This window comes from Danio rerio, chromosome 3 (genome assembly GCF_049306965.1).
Source record: "Danio rerio strain Tuebingen ecotype United States chromosome 3, GRCz12tu, whole genome shotgun sequence".
Classification (NCBI taxonomy): Eukaryota; Metazoa; Chordata; class Actinopteri; order Cypriniformes; family Danionidae; genus Danio; species Danio rerio.
Window position 1 is genome coordinate 12,506,171 of NC_133178.1, and position 17,371 is coordinate 12,523,541.

General features: G+C 34.5%; 1 protein-coding gene across 3 annotated transcripts; it reads right to left on the reverse strand.

Moving 5' to 3' along the window:
- Positions 1 to 1,533: 1,533 nt before the first annotated feature.
- On the reverse strand, positions 1,534 to 16,644 carry LOC141381152 (serine/threonine-protein kinase/endoribonuclease IRE1-like). Of its 3 annotated transcripts, none has more exons than XM_073944196.1 (10): positions 16,576 to 16,644; positions 14,971 to 15,002; positions 14,604 to 14,852; positions 12,245 to 12,844; positions 11,995 to 12,158; positions 10,198 to 10,418; positions 7,619 to 7,792; positions 5,088 to 5,199; positions 4,374 to 4,462; positions 1,534 to 3,659 (listed from the first exon to the last, which is right to left on the reverse strand). In XM_073944196.1, the coding sequence occupies exons 2-10, from the start codon at positions 14,984 to 14,986 to the stop codon at positions 3,557 to 3,559; spliced, it is 1,728 nt and encodes a 575-aa protein (XP_073800297.1). In that variant the 5' UTR covers positions 14,987 to 15,002; positions 16,576 to 16,644; the 3' UTR covers positions 1,534 to 3,556. The 3 variants fall into 3 exon arrangements, with proteins under 3 accessions (XP_073800297.1, XP_073800299.1, XP_073800298.1); XM_073944198.1 differs by having other exon boundaries at positions 12,245 to 12,864; XM_073944197.1 differs by having other exon boundaries at positions 12,245 to 12,753; positions 14,600 to 14,852.
- Positions 16,645 to 17,371: the final 727 nt, after the last annotated feature.

The following is a 17,371-nucleotide window of genomic DNA, read 5'->3' on the forward strand; positions in this document are numbered from 1 at the left end:
CACCATATTGCTACAGTGCTCCCAGGCCAAATGTCATTCAACAGCACTAGCCAAGACAGTGTACTACGTGAAAATGCAGGACTTTAGGGCTGTCTACGAGTGTAGTAACGTACAAACAAAGAAATCAAAGCACAGAGGCAGAAAATTACATAGGTAAGGTTTAGTTTTTTACGTTTTTGTATGTTATGATATTTTGTGCTAATCAGGTATTGTTATTGATGATAATACAGTCACTTACTGCATTCTCCATAAGGCAAAGTAGTTCCAACTCACACTAAATACTCGGCTTATGCTAGTTTTGTTGAATAAAATCAGCAAACAATGCAAAAGAAATATGACAACGAGATGCTGCGCTGCCAAAAACTTGTATTATTGTCAGCTAGTGAAAGAGTTGTTTATAACGGAGATTCATTCACAAACGAATCGCTCCCTCCATCAGTATGAGAAGTGAAAGCAAGAGAGGAGGTGTGTTTCAGGACACCAATTAGATCAAATCTAACAAGGAGGGTAGATAGTACATTTCCATACACACAAACACAAGCTTTTTGTCAGGAATGCCTGTGCGATCACTTATCCATCAATGTAGAAAAGTGATTTAAAATGTAGGCTAATTTTCGTAATTTATAAAAATAATTTAGCATACTGACCTCCGGGAAAACTCACGATCATAGATATATGTGTATGTGTAAATTCTCTGGCTTTAGATGGCCACAGTCCTCAACTGCAGCTTGGTCCCACATTCATTTCAAAGCAGCGCTACCCTGTACTAAAATGGCGGCTCTACTGACTCATTCCTTCCAATAGACTCCTTCCTATGCACAACAAATTACTTTTGGGGCAGTTCACAGTCATTTACTGTGATTTTGGTACATTAAATTACTGTGAAATTACAGCCATATATTGTAACTTTACAGTAGATAGTAAAGTCCATCACTGTAATTTCATAGTATTATCTTGTAGAATTAATTATATTTTATTTTTAGTTTTTGTGTTTGGCTTAGCACAAAGTTATGTTCATTAAAAATTATTTCATATTTCCATAATAACCTTATAAAATAAAATAAAGATGCAGTGCACTCAGAAATGAAAATTTACCATGACATTCATATCGTTTCAAAACAAGATTTTCTTTCAAGTTAGTTTTGATGGTGTAACAAAATTGTTTTCGGGGTTGCAATAACATAGTTCTTTCTAAATATCAAATAAGTGCCAATACTAGCATAAAAGTTCATTTGTATTAACGTCTATGTTGAATAAAATAGAAAGAGTTTGGATTCCTATAACTAACATGCAAAAGATAATAGCCCATGTTACAGTAATTTGCTGTAATCATGCTAATTTGATTCAATTCACAATGAAATTCTGAATACAACACATTACTGTTCTATTTACAACTAAATCCTGTAAAGTGATACTCATGTAATTTACTGTAAATAAATAAATAAATTCTTACAGTGAGTGTACCCAGCACTACTGGGAAACAGTGTAATTTAAGCGGTATGGAAAATACTTTGGTGAATCTCAATAACAGCATTGTACAAAACATATTTTTTATTTCTTGTTTCATGAATGTGCATCTAGGATATATACTCAACTTTTTCAAACATGAAATGTATTCACATACATAAAAGCCAGTGATCAATCTAATACAATTTTAAGAAAACTAAATTTTGCACAACTATTTCCATAAACAATTAAGACTCAACAAAATGTTTTCGATGTGATAAAATTTAGATGTTACGCAATTGTAATTTTTTTTTCTGCCAAAGTATTTATTTCGATCACTGTGATTGTGGTCCACAAACCAGTGGTCCATATGTGTTATTAATAAAATACAAATTATTACAAAAAGAAGGCAATATTAAAGTGTTTAACTGCAGTTAAAGCACAAAACAAAATTGAGCATACATTCACGTGTTCAATATTTGACTCAATTAGTCAAATATTCATTTGAAACCATATTAAATGAAGTACAAGATACACACTTAAAAAAATGTGCACATAATTATAAAGAAGAAATGTGAAGAGAAAGAAATGTACAAATAGTCAAAAGCAGTGCTCAGCATATATAAGTACACCCCTCACAAATATCTCTTTTAAATGAATATTTTCGATAGGAAGCTTTACAATAGTATATTTGTAAAGTACATTAGTCAGGTTTAAAGCCAAATCTGGAGCTTATCTAACAAAATAAATTACGATAACGCTCCAAAAACTAGTACAGCCAAATCAGTATGTTAATGAAAAATATTAAATACACATTTAAGAAGAGGAAAAATCAAGAGAAGCAAAAAAATTATCAAAATTAGTTGACATTTTGTAGTTTGTAATTTTTTTGCTTGTATTTAATTGTATTATCTTTCCATTTCTAAAAATGTTTGGTGACTAAAATATTATTTGAATAAATATATCTGTTTAATAAATCTGTTTTGTATAAATGCACCAATATACTTTGCCTATATTCACTGAGAAATGGATCAAGATATTCATTTTCAAAATGGGCTGTACTCAATTATGCTGAACACTGTCATTTAATAGACAAATGTACAAAATATAAAAATATTTAAATAACACAGTATAAGCCCGTCACCTGGTTAAGAGTAAATATCCTTTCTAAATATGGTGAATAACCGTAAATGAACATTCCCAGAATTCCTTGCATGACACTTCACTTTTCTTTTTCTCTTTTTGAAATGTAATGTTTAATTGTTAATATTCATGTTTAGTGCAGTACTTTGGTGTGCGGAACCATGATAATGTTTAGTAGTTGTGTGCATTCATCATGTGGTTTATCACCTCCTGCCTTTGGTGTTGCTTCTTGTTTTATAAACACCCAATAGAGATATGAGTACTTCATTATCTTTATGTTTTCACATTGTGCAAGTGCCATAAATAACCATATTTAATTTTGGAAAGCTATACCATGTTTTTAACAGTAAAGTGTGTGGGATGGCATTATCAAGTAACGGTTTTGAGAACAGCGCTTAAATTTGTCAGCAAGAGCTACACTGTAAACAGTATCTGTTAATTAACAGTTTCCGCATTTTGGGTTTTTCGTTTATTTATGGTTGTGAATTGCATTATGGGTCTTTTATCTCTGCTCTGTTGTCCTTTGATGTTGAAAATTCAACTCTACAGTTTAACAAAGTGAGTTTTAGTGACATTTTAGGAGTTTAAAACTAATATGATGTATAAGAAACAATATAGAAAGCAATACGTCTGTAAAATAACAGACAATGCTGGCGGTTTATTACTAGGTTTTTGCACCATTATATACAACTCCAACCTAGACGATATATCACTTTTATTAACATTTGTATTAGTTTAAAGTCACTTTTTCCAACTTCTTAAGGTTAAAAGTTTTCAGAAGAACTATCAAAGTCTCTTAATGCAATTCTAAAGCATAAATAAATGGGGGAAAATAAAAACATGAACCATAAAATATGGAAACCTGGATATTTTTTACAGTGTGCTTTACAAATATTGAGAGGTTAGTCAAATGTGAGAACTGTAAACACTTCCACCATGCTGTAGTTGTACGTCTTTTCGGGCGTCTTCAATAATTCCAGCCCAACTCTTTAGCCACTCTGTGCAAACTGATGAAGTAGTCCGGGAAGAGATCGAAAATCTTCTTCTCCTCAAACTCTTTTCTGACATTTCTGACGGGAACAAAAGAGATTAGTTAGTCATTTATTGACTCTTTTTACATGTCTGGATTTCTCAACAGTGGAAGTCGTCATATTCGTTGTAAATTATAATGGAGCAGTAAATGAAAGATTGATTTATTAATTTTCCTTCAGCTTAGTCTCTTTTTCAGGGGTTCCCACAACGGAATGAACTGTCAACTATATTGGCACAATTTTTACGCAGCAGCAATGCAGTGCTGGAAAACACTCATACACTCTCACATTCTCACACACACACACACACACACACACACTACAGCCAGTTTACTTTATTAAATTTACATATAGCGCATTTCTTTGGACTGTAGAGGAAACCGCAGCACCCAGAGGAAACCCACGCCAACATGAGGAGAGCATGCAAACTCCACACAGAAATGTCAACTGGCACAGTCGGGACTTGAACCAGCTACCTTCTTGCTGTGAGACCGCAGCAATATCTTACCCAAGCTGTCAAACTGACAGCATCAGAGAAGGAGCGGCATGGTCAGATTTTGATTAAAGATTACCAGAACTCTTTTCCAGTGGATTAACTAGCACTGATCAATTGCTCACTTTAAGACTAACGATGTGTGCTACTAAAATAAACGTAATGAATTTTGGTTTCATATGGATTTTTATTGAGCAAAATCTCTTAGGAAAAAAAGAAATGAAACCAAGACTTCGGAGGAATATTTTTGCTTCACTTACTCGTGTGTCTGTTTGTTGCGTAAAACCCGCAGCAGGCCAAGCACATCCTCTGGAGGCTTTTTGTTAAGATTTTTCCATATTTCTGAAAGCTGCAAATAAAACATTTTTTAAATAAATCTTTATTGTTAGACCACATTAGTGTGCTTTACTGTTATAACACATCCCTGAATGAAGATAATTATAATACACTGTAAAAGTGTATTATGCCAACTGACCCAGCTGGGACTCGAACCTGTGACCTTTTTGCTGTGAGGCGATAGTGCTAACCACTGAGACACTGTGTCGCCCCAAACAAAAATCACTCAAAATGAATACTAAAAACTTCATAATAACTTTGAAAATATAATACTAAACATACATTAAAGATTAAAACTTGCTAAAATGTAAGGTTATACCAATATTAATGTCATACCAATATCAATAATCGTGAAGCAAGGCCAAACTAAGCCCTGAAGGCGATTTTAAAATTTTTTGGTTGAATCATTTTAACTTTTGGAGTACTCTCGACCTACGTCAAACAAACTGACTAAAAAATTAAATCGAACATTGTACTTAAGCCTAAACAATAAAACTTAAGCTGAATAACTTAATAGAAGTATCATAAAAACATTTGTTGTGACTATCAAAATGAGTAGTATGAAAACATTTGCCGTCATAATTTTGTTTAATATTTTTAGTGCACAAGCAAAGAGAGTGGCTCAGTTTTTTGCTCACCACTGATTTCCAATTAGAAAAGCTCTTTCCCTCTGTGATTTTCTCCGCGGTGCTGAAGAGCCTCCAAAGGTTTTCTAAATCTTTACCCACTATAGTACTGATGTCCAGTCTCCTGCAGGACCAAAATCAGCATGAACATAGTTTATTAATTACATTCCATGTTATCTAAAATTACATTGATAGTTTACCTTTGTATATACACTACCAAAGTATGTAATGATTCAGAAATCTCTAGTGATTTTTTATAAAAATGCTGTGTAGGAACCACAGTTGTTCGAACTGTAGCTCTGCCGAAAGCATGATGGTAAAAAACTGTACATTTCTAGTCTGCAATCTCATACCAAAAACGTAAAATAAGGGCAGTATTATTAGATATTTATGTATTAATAGAATTATTATATATTATTATTAATAGAATAAATGTGGGAGAGCGTTGATATTATATGATTGTATTGTATTTGCAATATGGAGAAATTAAGTGTTGATGTTCAATCAAAAGTAATTCACAAACACTTGAAATTATTTAATGACAATAACTTGCTATGGTTTTAACTGAATTAATTACAAAATAACTGTTTAAAATGATGAAATATTAAATGTTAAATCGTGTGATATAAATTGTACCCAGCCTAAATGTAAAATTAAAGTTAGTAATAGTAACCAGAGGTAGAAAGGAGAAAGAAAGGGAGCAAGTAGGCCTCAAAGAGGCAGAGAAGATAGACTCCAGGGGAGGAGAGGAGCAGAGCAGGAGAGCGCAGACCAGAAAAAAACAGACCAGGAAAGAGAGCAGGCAGAGCACAGTTTACTAGCTATTTTGTATCTTTCTAGACCATGTGACTAAAGCTCAAATACAGAGACATTCAAACAGACCAATCAACATGTGACCACATCGTAAAACCCCCAAAGTCCACACACCAGGGCCTGATCTCATCAGTTTCTGCCTTTGTAGTCAGTATGGACCTTCTTGAGTCAAAAAGACATGTTTTGTCACATAAACAAATGCATATGGTAATTTAGCCTCTTACAGCTGCATGTATTTGATTAAAACAGTAATTCTGTGAAAAAGTTTTTCTAAGTGATGATATTTTAATTTATTCCTGTGACTTAAATCTGAATTTTCAGCATCATTACTTCAGTCTTCAGTGTGACATGATCCTTCACTAATCATACTGATATTCTGGTTTATCAACAAAATGTTTTTTATAATTTCACAATGCTACTGTTTTACTGTATTTTTAACCAAAGAGACTTTGTTTCAAATAACCTTTATAAAAATGTCCAATACACACTCTGAGAAATCTGGTCACCCTAAATATATGAGTAAAATGATATTCCTCTACCATTCAGCACAATCAATATATATATATATATACATATATATATATATATATATATATATATATATATATATATATATATATATATATATATATATATATATATATATATATATATATATATATATATATATATATATATATATATATATATTTATATTTACTTATTATTAATTACTAAATAACTAAATTACAGAAAGTGTAATGGGACAGGTCATCTTAAATGTACTCAGATTCTAAACTTTTCATAAATTTCTTTTTTGTTGTTGTTGTTGAACACAATACAAGATATTCAGAAAAATGTTGAAAAAAACATCCATTGGCAACTATTACGATCTACACAATGGAAAAAATCACTTTTGTGTTCAATTTAAAAAAGGATATATTCCTGAGAAAATGGAGGAAATGGGTTGAATATATTTTAGTTAGAAGACCCGACTTTGTTGCTATAAATGAATAGAAGATGATGTTCTGATAGATAAATATATGCTTATGTATGTACATGTATATGGTTATACTCACTCAAATTGTAATGCGTGACATCCCCATGTGTGTAATAAAGATGGTCAGTTGAGATTATTCTGGAAGGAATTATATTATGACAAGCGTTCTTACCCTGGATGTAAATAGTGCTTTAATTTCTATTTATTTTTAATTATTTTATTTTATTTATTATTTTTTTTAATATTATTTTATTTGTTTTCTTTTTTTCTTCTCTCTTTATACTGTTGTTCATTTCATAATTTACAAAATTTGAGTACTACTGTGTAGTAAGTACACCTGACAATAATGAATATAATCTTTATACCACTTAAGGTCACATATTGAGAAACCAATATACCTTGAAATGCTGTATGATTGTACTCAATTGAATGTTCACAATAAACATAACATTAAAGCAAAAACATCCATTGACATCTGAAAATGCTATAAAGTCAATGGCTGTTTTTTCCATCAGTCTTCATTTGTGTTCAACAGAAAAAAGAAACTCAAGCACGTTTGGAACAAGTGGTGGATGAGTAAATGATAGCCGAATTTATATTTTTGTGTGACTCATCCCATTCTTTTTCAGTTAATCTAACTCTAAATATGCTTTTCAAGATGTTTTGGTTAAATAAACTGTTATTACGCTGAATAATGCTTTAGTTGATGTCTTCTGTAAATCATGATAAAAAGGAAAACACAGACACTAACGTTTTCTCGTCCTTGATTTTAAGTTCACTGAGGGCGTCATTGAGAGCCAGTGTTGCCGTTGGTTCTGTTCCCTCTGTGTATCCTTTGTCTTTGTAGAGATTATAAAGATTTGCTAAGGTCTCGTACTTCTGGATTTCAGGCCTGTCACCCAGCTCTTTGTGGATTGTATATTTCCTGAAAGAAACAGAAAAGTGCAGGCACAAGGGTGTTTATTTTGGAAGTGCATCTCAAGCTCAACGTGTACCATATGCATGTTTCTCTAAGGCACAGGAGGGCCGCAGCTCTGCACAGTTTAGTTCCAACCCTGCTTCAACACACTTACCTGTAGGTTTCAAACAAGCCTGAAGAACTCAATTAGCTTGATCAGGTTTAATTAAAGTTGAAACTAAACTTTGCAGAACTGCAGCCCATCCAAAACTGAGTTTGACACCTGTGCTCTAAGGCTAGGATGCAGCCTTGTGAGCTCTAAAGAAATATAGTTTAAGGGTTAGTTCACCCACAAATTCCATTTAGATCATCATTTACTCTCCTTCATGTGTTTTTAAATCTCTGTGTATTTATTTCATCTGTTGAACACAAAAGAAGATATTTTGAATAATGCTGGTACCCACTGACTTCCATAGTAGGAAAAAATACAGTGAAACATACCTCAAAATATGTTCAAAAGAAGAAAAAAATTAACTCTAGGATTTGAAGGCTAAGTAAATGATTCCAGACTTTTCATACTGTTTATAAAAAGTGCAAACAACATTATCGACAGGTTTTCATTAAAGAGTTTGTCAATTTGTCTGCTTAAAATCTTTATTATGCGACGCAGAAAAAAAAATTGAAGTGAAATAAACAAACTGGGTAAAGTTTCTGTTTAGTTAAACCTTTTGTTTTCTTTACTTGGGTGACATAATCTGAAGTTGAAAGGTAATAACCTGCAACATATTTAAAGGTGACCTCTTATGCCCCTTTTTGCAATATCTAAAATAAAACTTTGATGTCCCTAGTGCAGGGGTTTTCAAAGTGTAAGGCGCGCCTCCCCTGGGGGGCGCCAGAGCATGTCAGGGGTGGCGCGGGAAAAAAATTATATAATAAAAATATAATTATTAAGTTTAATTATTATATGTATTTTTTATTATGTTTAAACGTTTTAATTAAACAAAGCTAAAAAAATAATACGTAAAAAATAAGAAAACCTTTTTCACCCAGAAGGCCATAGCTGTGAATTCGCTTCTGTTTGGCAAGCCCGCCAATACAGGTATATGCCTGCTAATTTACAGTCTATGCTGCTAATACAATGGATCGGTTTCTGAGACCCCCCGATTCAAAGCCTTCAAGTTCAGGGCTTAAACCCAAAAGACGACGATATGATGATCCGTATTTTAGTTTAGGATTTACGTGGATTTACGTGGACAGGACCAGCTGATGTGTGGTTTGTCAAGATATTTTGGCTAATGACAGCATGAGACCCGCTAAACTTCGGCGACACCTTGAATCCAAGCATGATGAGGTAGCAGGAAAACCTCCAGAATTTTTTGTGCGTGTGTGCGTGCGTGTTTGGGAGGAGGGGGGCGCCAATGGATAAGTTGTGTCAAAAGGGAGGCCCACTGTCTTAGACTTTGAAAAACCCTGCCCTAGTGTGTATGCAAAGTTTCAGCTCAAAATACCTGTCACATTCACCAGCGATCTCTAACCACCAGAGGTTGCTGGAAAACATTCTCACTCACAGAACTACAAATGTGTTTGTAAATGGACTTCAACTTCATACATGCTCTTCGCCCACACACCTGCTTCCTCATTTAGCTTGATTACATTCGCACACCTGAGGACTTTCAGAGACTGATTAACACACACTATTTAAGCCACACATTCACTCCTTCAGTTTGCAGAGTCTTGTTTATCTGTAATGTGACATTACAGCGCGTTATCCTGGTCTTGTTTTCCCGTGTTTTGATCTTAGCCTTGTTTATCCAGTTCTCCTGTTTAGCCGCCTGCCTTTTGACCCCTCGCCTGTGTTGGATCACGATTCTGGATTGTCTACATATATCTGTTTGCACCTGAATTGACCATCGCTTGCCTGACTTTGAGTAAACCTGCATTTGGATCATGCCAAACAAATAATGTATTATAACTCTTTGAAATTTCCCCTTTTAGACTTTGGTCCTAATTGTGCTGTTTTGGTGACGGTCGGTTTAAATTTTAAATGAGACTGTGCTCTTTTCAAAAGAGGCCGGAGCTACAAATGCCTGTGTGTCAGCATAGTGGCAGATTCAAAAACAAGACTAACAACCTATGCTAATGAGGACGGGACCCGCACTAGTGGGTGGGGCTTTCTCCCTCTGATGACACCTACAAAAGGAGAATGTTAATTAAAGTGTTTTAGCAGAATCTGTTTTAGTATTTGTTTTCGTTTCAGCCAGTGTTTTAGAATCTGGCTATATTCACAGACTGTCGCACACAACAGTGTTTAAACTCCTTATAAAAGTGATGTTTGCATAGTAGGTCCCCCATAAAATCTCAATAAAATTGTATCAAGATGACACAAGTATCATCATAATGTCATATCGTTGGGATTCCCACCTATTATTTACCTGTGCTCATCCAAGAAATAAGGGTGAATCAGGACCTCATCAATGTTCAATCTTTGTGCTGGATCTTTGTTGATCATCCATTCAATCAGATCTTTGGCTACTATATCTTGAATGTGGTCAAGACAGCACTTCCCTTTCCTGATGTTGTCCTCGCGGTCATTTATGCCACCAAAGGGATGTTTTCCATCAGACAGGATGTAGTAGACCAGCATCCCAGCAACCTGAAATGAAAAGCACAAAGAGAAATAAACAGATAGCAAAAGCAGATAATCTCTCACGGTTGTTTATTAGTATCTTTTGAGTTACTTTTGGATTACTTTTGAGTTGCTTTTGGATTACTTTTGAGTTACTTTTGAATTACTTTTGAGTTGCTTTTGGATTACTTTTGAGTTGCTTTTTGTTACTTTTTTACCTTGCTGTGGCTTGATCTCTTGATTTAAACTTGCCTTGACTTGTTTTGTTTTTTTCTTGTTTTTTTAAATAGGACATCTGCAATTAACAAAACACTGTAAAACCTTCATTTACCTTTTAAAAAACACATGAAATGATAATAATGTAGCATAATGTTATCTCCTGAGAACTTCATGACCCCAGAGCTATACATGCCGTTCTGTATATACAGATTAACAAAGGTTTAAAGCAACGTCCTTGAATATTAATCCAAAAACAAACAAAAAGCGCTCCGGGGTAGCTCAAATATTTGGTCGTTGCTCTTTGGGTAAGAGATTCATCAAAACAACAACAAAAATCTTTGTTGTTGTTTAAAGCAACGTGTTAAAATCACTGCCCGTTGAGAAAATGCCCTTTTCCTTTTTCTTCAATGCGTCCAAAGTAATGAGAATAAAGAAATTAAAGGCTCTGGCATCTTCATTTCTGAATGATATCTTTTACGCTTCACTTTAACAATGAAAAATTATGCTTTGATACTGTAGTAAAGTTCGTTGTTGTTGTGGGAAGAAGACAGGTTCGGCGATTCAGGTAAGTAAATATCTTTATTTTAAATTATAGCCACCACAACACTGTAGCTGTGTGTGTGTGTGTGTGTGTGTGTGTGTGTGTGTGTGTGTGTGTGTGTGTGTGTGTGTGTGTGTGTGTGTGTGTGTGTGTGTGTGTGTGCTCTCTGCTCTCCCGACTGCTCCTTCTGTTCTTCTTAAGAATGGTGTCTCTCCGGCCAAATCACTAGAATAAATTTCACTAGAAAAAAATCACTTTTTGTGCTGAAGATGAAAAAAAAAAAAAATTAAATTACTTTTATTAAAAAAAAGTTCTATGAAATTTCACTTATGTTAGTAGATGGTAAACAAACTATAAACAACTGATCTGTAAAGTGTGTGTCAATATATTAGTTGAGTATCAGTTAATAGTTTATGTATGTTATTGGGACGTTATTCTAAAGTTGCAACTATTCCTCATCTGCTAACAGTTAATAAATAAAGAATAGTTGCAACTTTAGAAAAAAACGTCCCAATAACAAAAAATTTTGAAACTATTAAGTAATACTTAACAAGTCTTTAGTAAGTAATTTACCAACAGCTAGATCATGATCTATTACTAATTTATTAGGTAGTTATAAATCATTAAAATACAGTTAAGAAGCCAGCGTTGAGGCAAGTTGGAGCTAAACCCTGCAGGGACACCGGCCCTCCAGGACCGAGATTGGTGACCCCTGTTCTAAAGTGTTACCACAGTGACAATTCCTTGCTCTGTTAAACATCATTTAGGAAATATTTGAAGGAGAAAAAATTCACAGGAGGGCAGATAATTCTCAATTTGAACTGTGTATATACCATCACAAACCTGGATGTCTGAGCTCTTCTTGTAATCGCTTTTTTCAGACTGATTGAGGATCTCTGTTGCCTCCCAGCCTTGTGTCCCAGCTCGGGCCGTGTGCACTGCGCTTCTGCCCTCCTCCAGTTTACGACTTAAGCCGAAGTCAGCCAGCCTTGCATTTTTCCCTGAATCTGTTGAGCGGATGTTACCTTTGAGTAACATACAAACCAAACCGCACATCTTATCATATTTCCAGTAAAGCTAGACATTGTATTACCTATCAGAACATTTTTTGGCTTTATATCCCGATGTATCACTCCAGCACGGTGAAGAACTTGAAGGCCGAGCAGCACATCCTGCACTATTTTCCTCAAATCAAACTCTTTGTTGTTTCGCACTTCCTGATCAAGACTCTTCATGTGCTCCACAAGGTCGTTTTCACACAGCTGTAGTGCCAGATAATAAAAATCGTCATCCTCAGCTAGGTCTACATACCTGACGATGTTCTTGCTCTCAAGATTTAGATCTCGTAGGTGCTTCAGCTCATTTTCGAAGTCTTTGCTGTTCTGTGGGTCTTTGCATATCCGTTTAATGGCCACCTCAGTGCCATCTTCCTTCAAGCCCAGATATACCATGCCACTTCCTCCAGAGCCAATCATGTAGTTATTGCTTTTGGAGAAATAGATGCTTCCCACTTTTTTTCTGGAGGAATCTTTCCGGAGCTCCTCTATTTTGCTTCTGTGTTTTATTGAGGACGGGCTCCACCTGATAATCGCGTCTTCAGGTCTGTCAGGCATATTTTGTGCCCTTGTTGGTTCTTCGCTCCGACGGTGAGACTCAGATGCACGATTTTCATTCCTAGTCTGTGAGGATGATCCTGGACAAAAAACATTTCACCTAATTTGAGTTCAAATAGTATTTGTTTAGATTTTATGTGTTTATATATTCAGCTGAAGTCAAAATCATTAGCCCTTCTGTGACATTTAAATTCTTTTTAAAATAATTTACAAGTGCTGTTTGACAGAAAGTAAATGTTATATATTTAATTCCAAGTGCTGTTGGAACAGAGAGAAAATGTTTTAATAAATAATTTCTACTAACTAATTTGTTTTGCCATGATGACAGTGGTACATCCCAGCAGGCACAGGACATCAACATGAGATCGTGGGGACGTTTCATTTTGTTTGGAAATGAAATTGGGTTGATGTCAGAACCCAACGTCAGACCGACATCCGTGTCCAACGTCTAACCTAAAATCAACCAAATATCAACGTCTAATGATGTTACACCTTGACGTTGTGTGAACGTTACCACTATGACGTCTATCAGACGTTGGATTTTGGTTGCCATACCTGACGAATAAATGTCAGTATTTGATGTCAATATGACGTTGGTTTAAGATGTTGGATTTTGGTTACTTTCCAACACAACCTAAAATCAACCAAATATCGACGTCTAATGATGTTACAGCTTGATGTTGTGTGGACGTTACAACAAGATGTCTATCAGATGTTGGACTTTGGTTGTCATACCTGACGAGTAAACAAACATCAATATGACGTTGGTTTAAGAATTTGGCTCGATGTTGGATTTTGGTCACTTTCCAACACAATCTAATATCAATTGACTATATTATTGGGCTAATAATATTGACTAGGGCTGCACAATGGTAGAAAAACTGATTTACATTAAGATATTTAGTTTTTCTCCTAATATATGACTTAACTGTTTAGAATAAAACGTAGTTTTACATTCACTCAAAAACAAATTTTGTTGCTTGTTTAAACTACTTGTATATAAATAAAGCCCTAAAATGAGCTGAAACAACACAATTATTGACAATTATTGAGATTTTGATGGGACAATTTTATTTTGTAGGTTTAATCCATTTAAATTAGTTAAATCTGTAAAGTTAACTTAATTGGTTTGTGTTGGGACAATATGAATGAATTGTGTTTAACCCTGCATTTCTTACAGTGTTGATTGGGATGATTTTGTAGGAAAACGTATCTGCATAAAATATACTAAATTATCCAAAAATATGCTAAATAAAATTAATTAAAGCTCAGATGAAAACAATCTGACAAAAACAAATCTGAAATATAAAGTGATTTATGGTTTTCGTTGGAGTCTTACAGTATTGAGCTACATGAATGCAATAATCAAATGTCTATAGTCTTGATTGTACACATAATTAAACACAATTCATTTTGTTAAAGCAGCAAACTTGATCATTTCTTGTGCTTAAATGGTTTAAATTCACTTTAAAGCCTACAGTCACAGGCCTTAAAAACACTCAGCGATCCAGACTTGACATTGCAGATCCTGTGACGTGACTATTGCAGATTCGCACATTACGATATCGATGCTAAAACGATATATTGTGCAGCCTGAATATTGACCTTAGTTTTTCTTTTTAAAGTAAAACTGCTTTCATTCCAGCTGAATGAAAATAAACATAACTTTCTCCAGAACAGGAAATATTATAGCATATACTGTGAAAATGTTCTTACTCTGTTTAATAGCACTTTGGAAATATTTCATAAAGCTTAAAAAATATCATAAAGGGGCTAGTTAGTTTGCCATCACCTCTACAATATATATATGGTTTAAATATGTTGTCCAATATCACTTACCTCCAAGCTCTTGAATAACATCTGGCTGGAGTTCTTGCAGTACTTGGTAAAAAGATTTTAGATCACATCCTCCAGATTTCACAATGTTCGAGAGCTCTCTTTTTTGGTTCTCTCTTGAAGTTGCGTTTGTGATCTTCGAATACATTTCCCAGCTGAACGCTCTTTTTTCATACAGTTTATCAGCGATGGACATCACAGATGTACATCTCTGAATGAGAGCTTCGAAGTGTGTGTCCACAAACTCAGCATCTGCACATCACAAAAAGTCACAAATCAATTATTAAACCAGGAAAAATTTGTTCAATTTATTATGATGACAACATTATTTAAATTACGGTGCATTGATTGTGTCTTTGATAACACTTACCCTGATCATGTGCCATTGTTTTTCATCAGCTTCTGTAAAATTGTAAAACAACTTTAACATGATGCATACAATTACTACATTTCATTATTGAGGTAAAGTTGGTTTCATATTCACACTTTCTGACTTTCTCCTTAGTAATATAATTTCAGAAAAGTATTCTTTGCAAATCCTAAATAGTGAAATCATATTAGCAGCCAAAGACTATCAGAGTACAACATTGTTCAGTCAAATAAACAGTGCTAATGTTTCAAATCATACTTGCATGAGATTTCAGACCAAATATTCAATGTACCATGGTAGGCAGTATAGGAAGCGTGTCACAGGCTGTCACTGAATGAATGTGCGAATATAAAAATAACTTTACCTCAATTCTTTCATTTATTATGATCAGTAGTTTCATCAGTAAATCAGTAACACGATGCTCAATTGGTACTAATGGGCCCAAAGAGTGCCAAGAAAATATCACTCTACATCATTACACCAGCACCACCAGCCTGAACTGGATGGATCCATGCTTTCATGTCGTTGACTCCAAATTCTGACCCGACCATCCGAATGTCACAGCAGAAATCGAGACTTATCAGAGCAGGAAACGTTTTTCCAATCTTCTATTGTCCAATTTTGGTGAGCCTGTGCGAATTGTAGCCTCAGTTTCCTGTTCTTAGCTGACAGAAATGGCACCCGGTGTGGTCTTCTGCTGCTGTAGCCCATCTGCCTCAAGGTTGGATGTGTTGTGCTTTCAGAGATGCTCTTACTCATACCTGCTCATACCTCTGTTGCCCTACTGTTGCCTTTCTATCAGCTGGAACAAGTCTAGCCATTCTCCTCTGACCTCTGGCATCAACAAGGCATTTGCGCCCAATGAACTGCTGCTCTCTGGATATTTTCTCTTTTTCAGACCATTCTCTGTACACCCTAGAGATGGTTGTGCGTGAAAATCCCAGTAGATAAGCAGTTTCTGAAATACTCAGACCAGCCGCTCTGGCACCAACAACCATGCCACGTTGAAAGTGACCTAAATCACCTTTCTTTTCCATTCTGATGCTCAGTTTGAAATGCAGCAGTCCATCTTGACCATGTCTACATGCCTAAATGCATTGAGTTCCTGCCATGTGATTGGAAGATCAGAAAATTGCGTTAACAAGCAGTTACACAGGTGTACCTAATAAAGTGGCCGGTGAGCGTATATTATTTGTAAGCTTAATGTCTAGTTATCATAATCAACTTTTACTTTTGGTAATAATATAAGACGTTTTCACGATAAATAAATGTTAATCAATCAATTCTTTACTCTAGTTAAAGATGTAAGAAATTTCTCAAGTACGTAGATGAAACTGCACAAAAGCTGTTTATTCAGTTAATAGGCTTTCTTTTTTTTCTGCAACCGTGCTTAATCCTAATGAACTCAACAAACACACACTGTTTATTAAAATAAATAAAAACGGAGTTATTTGATTCAGCAAATGAACTCTTCATATCTAATATAAGCACTTCGACTTTGGCTAAACCGAAAGTAATCTGTAAAACTGATCAACAGCGCTGTCAATATCAGGTACCTTTATAACAACCTAGAAGAAAGTAGACACTTCTATTAGATTCACAAACCTGTAGTTGAAGAAATCTCAAATTTATTTACAGTTTGTTGTGCAGAAAACAGGCAGGTATGATGCGATGAAGTACGAAAGAGGAAATCGCGCAGCCAATCAGTGATGGCTTACAGCAACACGTGACCTAATAGGCAGTTCAACAATCCAGTCTTGTTTGTCAGTCGATGAGGTGTAGAAATCTATACTACTGGTAAATATACTGTATATGGTTGTTGTTATAGTCTAACGTGCTTGTATTTTGAGTGTTTTAACTTAATTTTTGATTACTGAAATCGTTTGATAAAGGCTGTTAACATTTTTTATTGTTTAAAAACACTACAATTAAGTCCAAAAAGTTTATTTAACGTTAATAATAAGTTTGCCATCAACTGTGCAGTATATATGGTTTAAATATGCCGTCCAATATTACTTTCGTGCTTGTACTTTAGTATTATAATGTAATATTTGATTATTGGAAACGTTTAATACGCTATTAACATATTTATCTACATTTAAAAAAAAACTAAGAGTCTAGATTAAGTTCAAAATTTTTATTTAAAAACGTCCAAAAGGTTTTCGTCAACACTTTCCTTTTAGTTATTGATAATTAATATACAATATACCTGTAGCTACACAATGTATTAACAAGAGTTGGACATTAATTATTAACGACAGGCCTTTTATTAATTTCTATTAATATTATTTTTTAATAATTTATTATGGTGGCTTGAAAAGCCAACATACTGTTATCTCACTTAAACTTATTAGGCTGGCTTGTCAAAGCCAGACTACTGATATGCTATATAAACTTATTA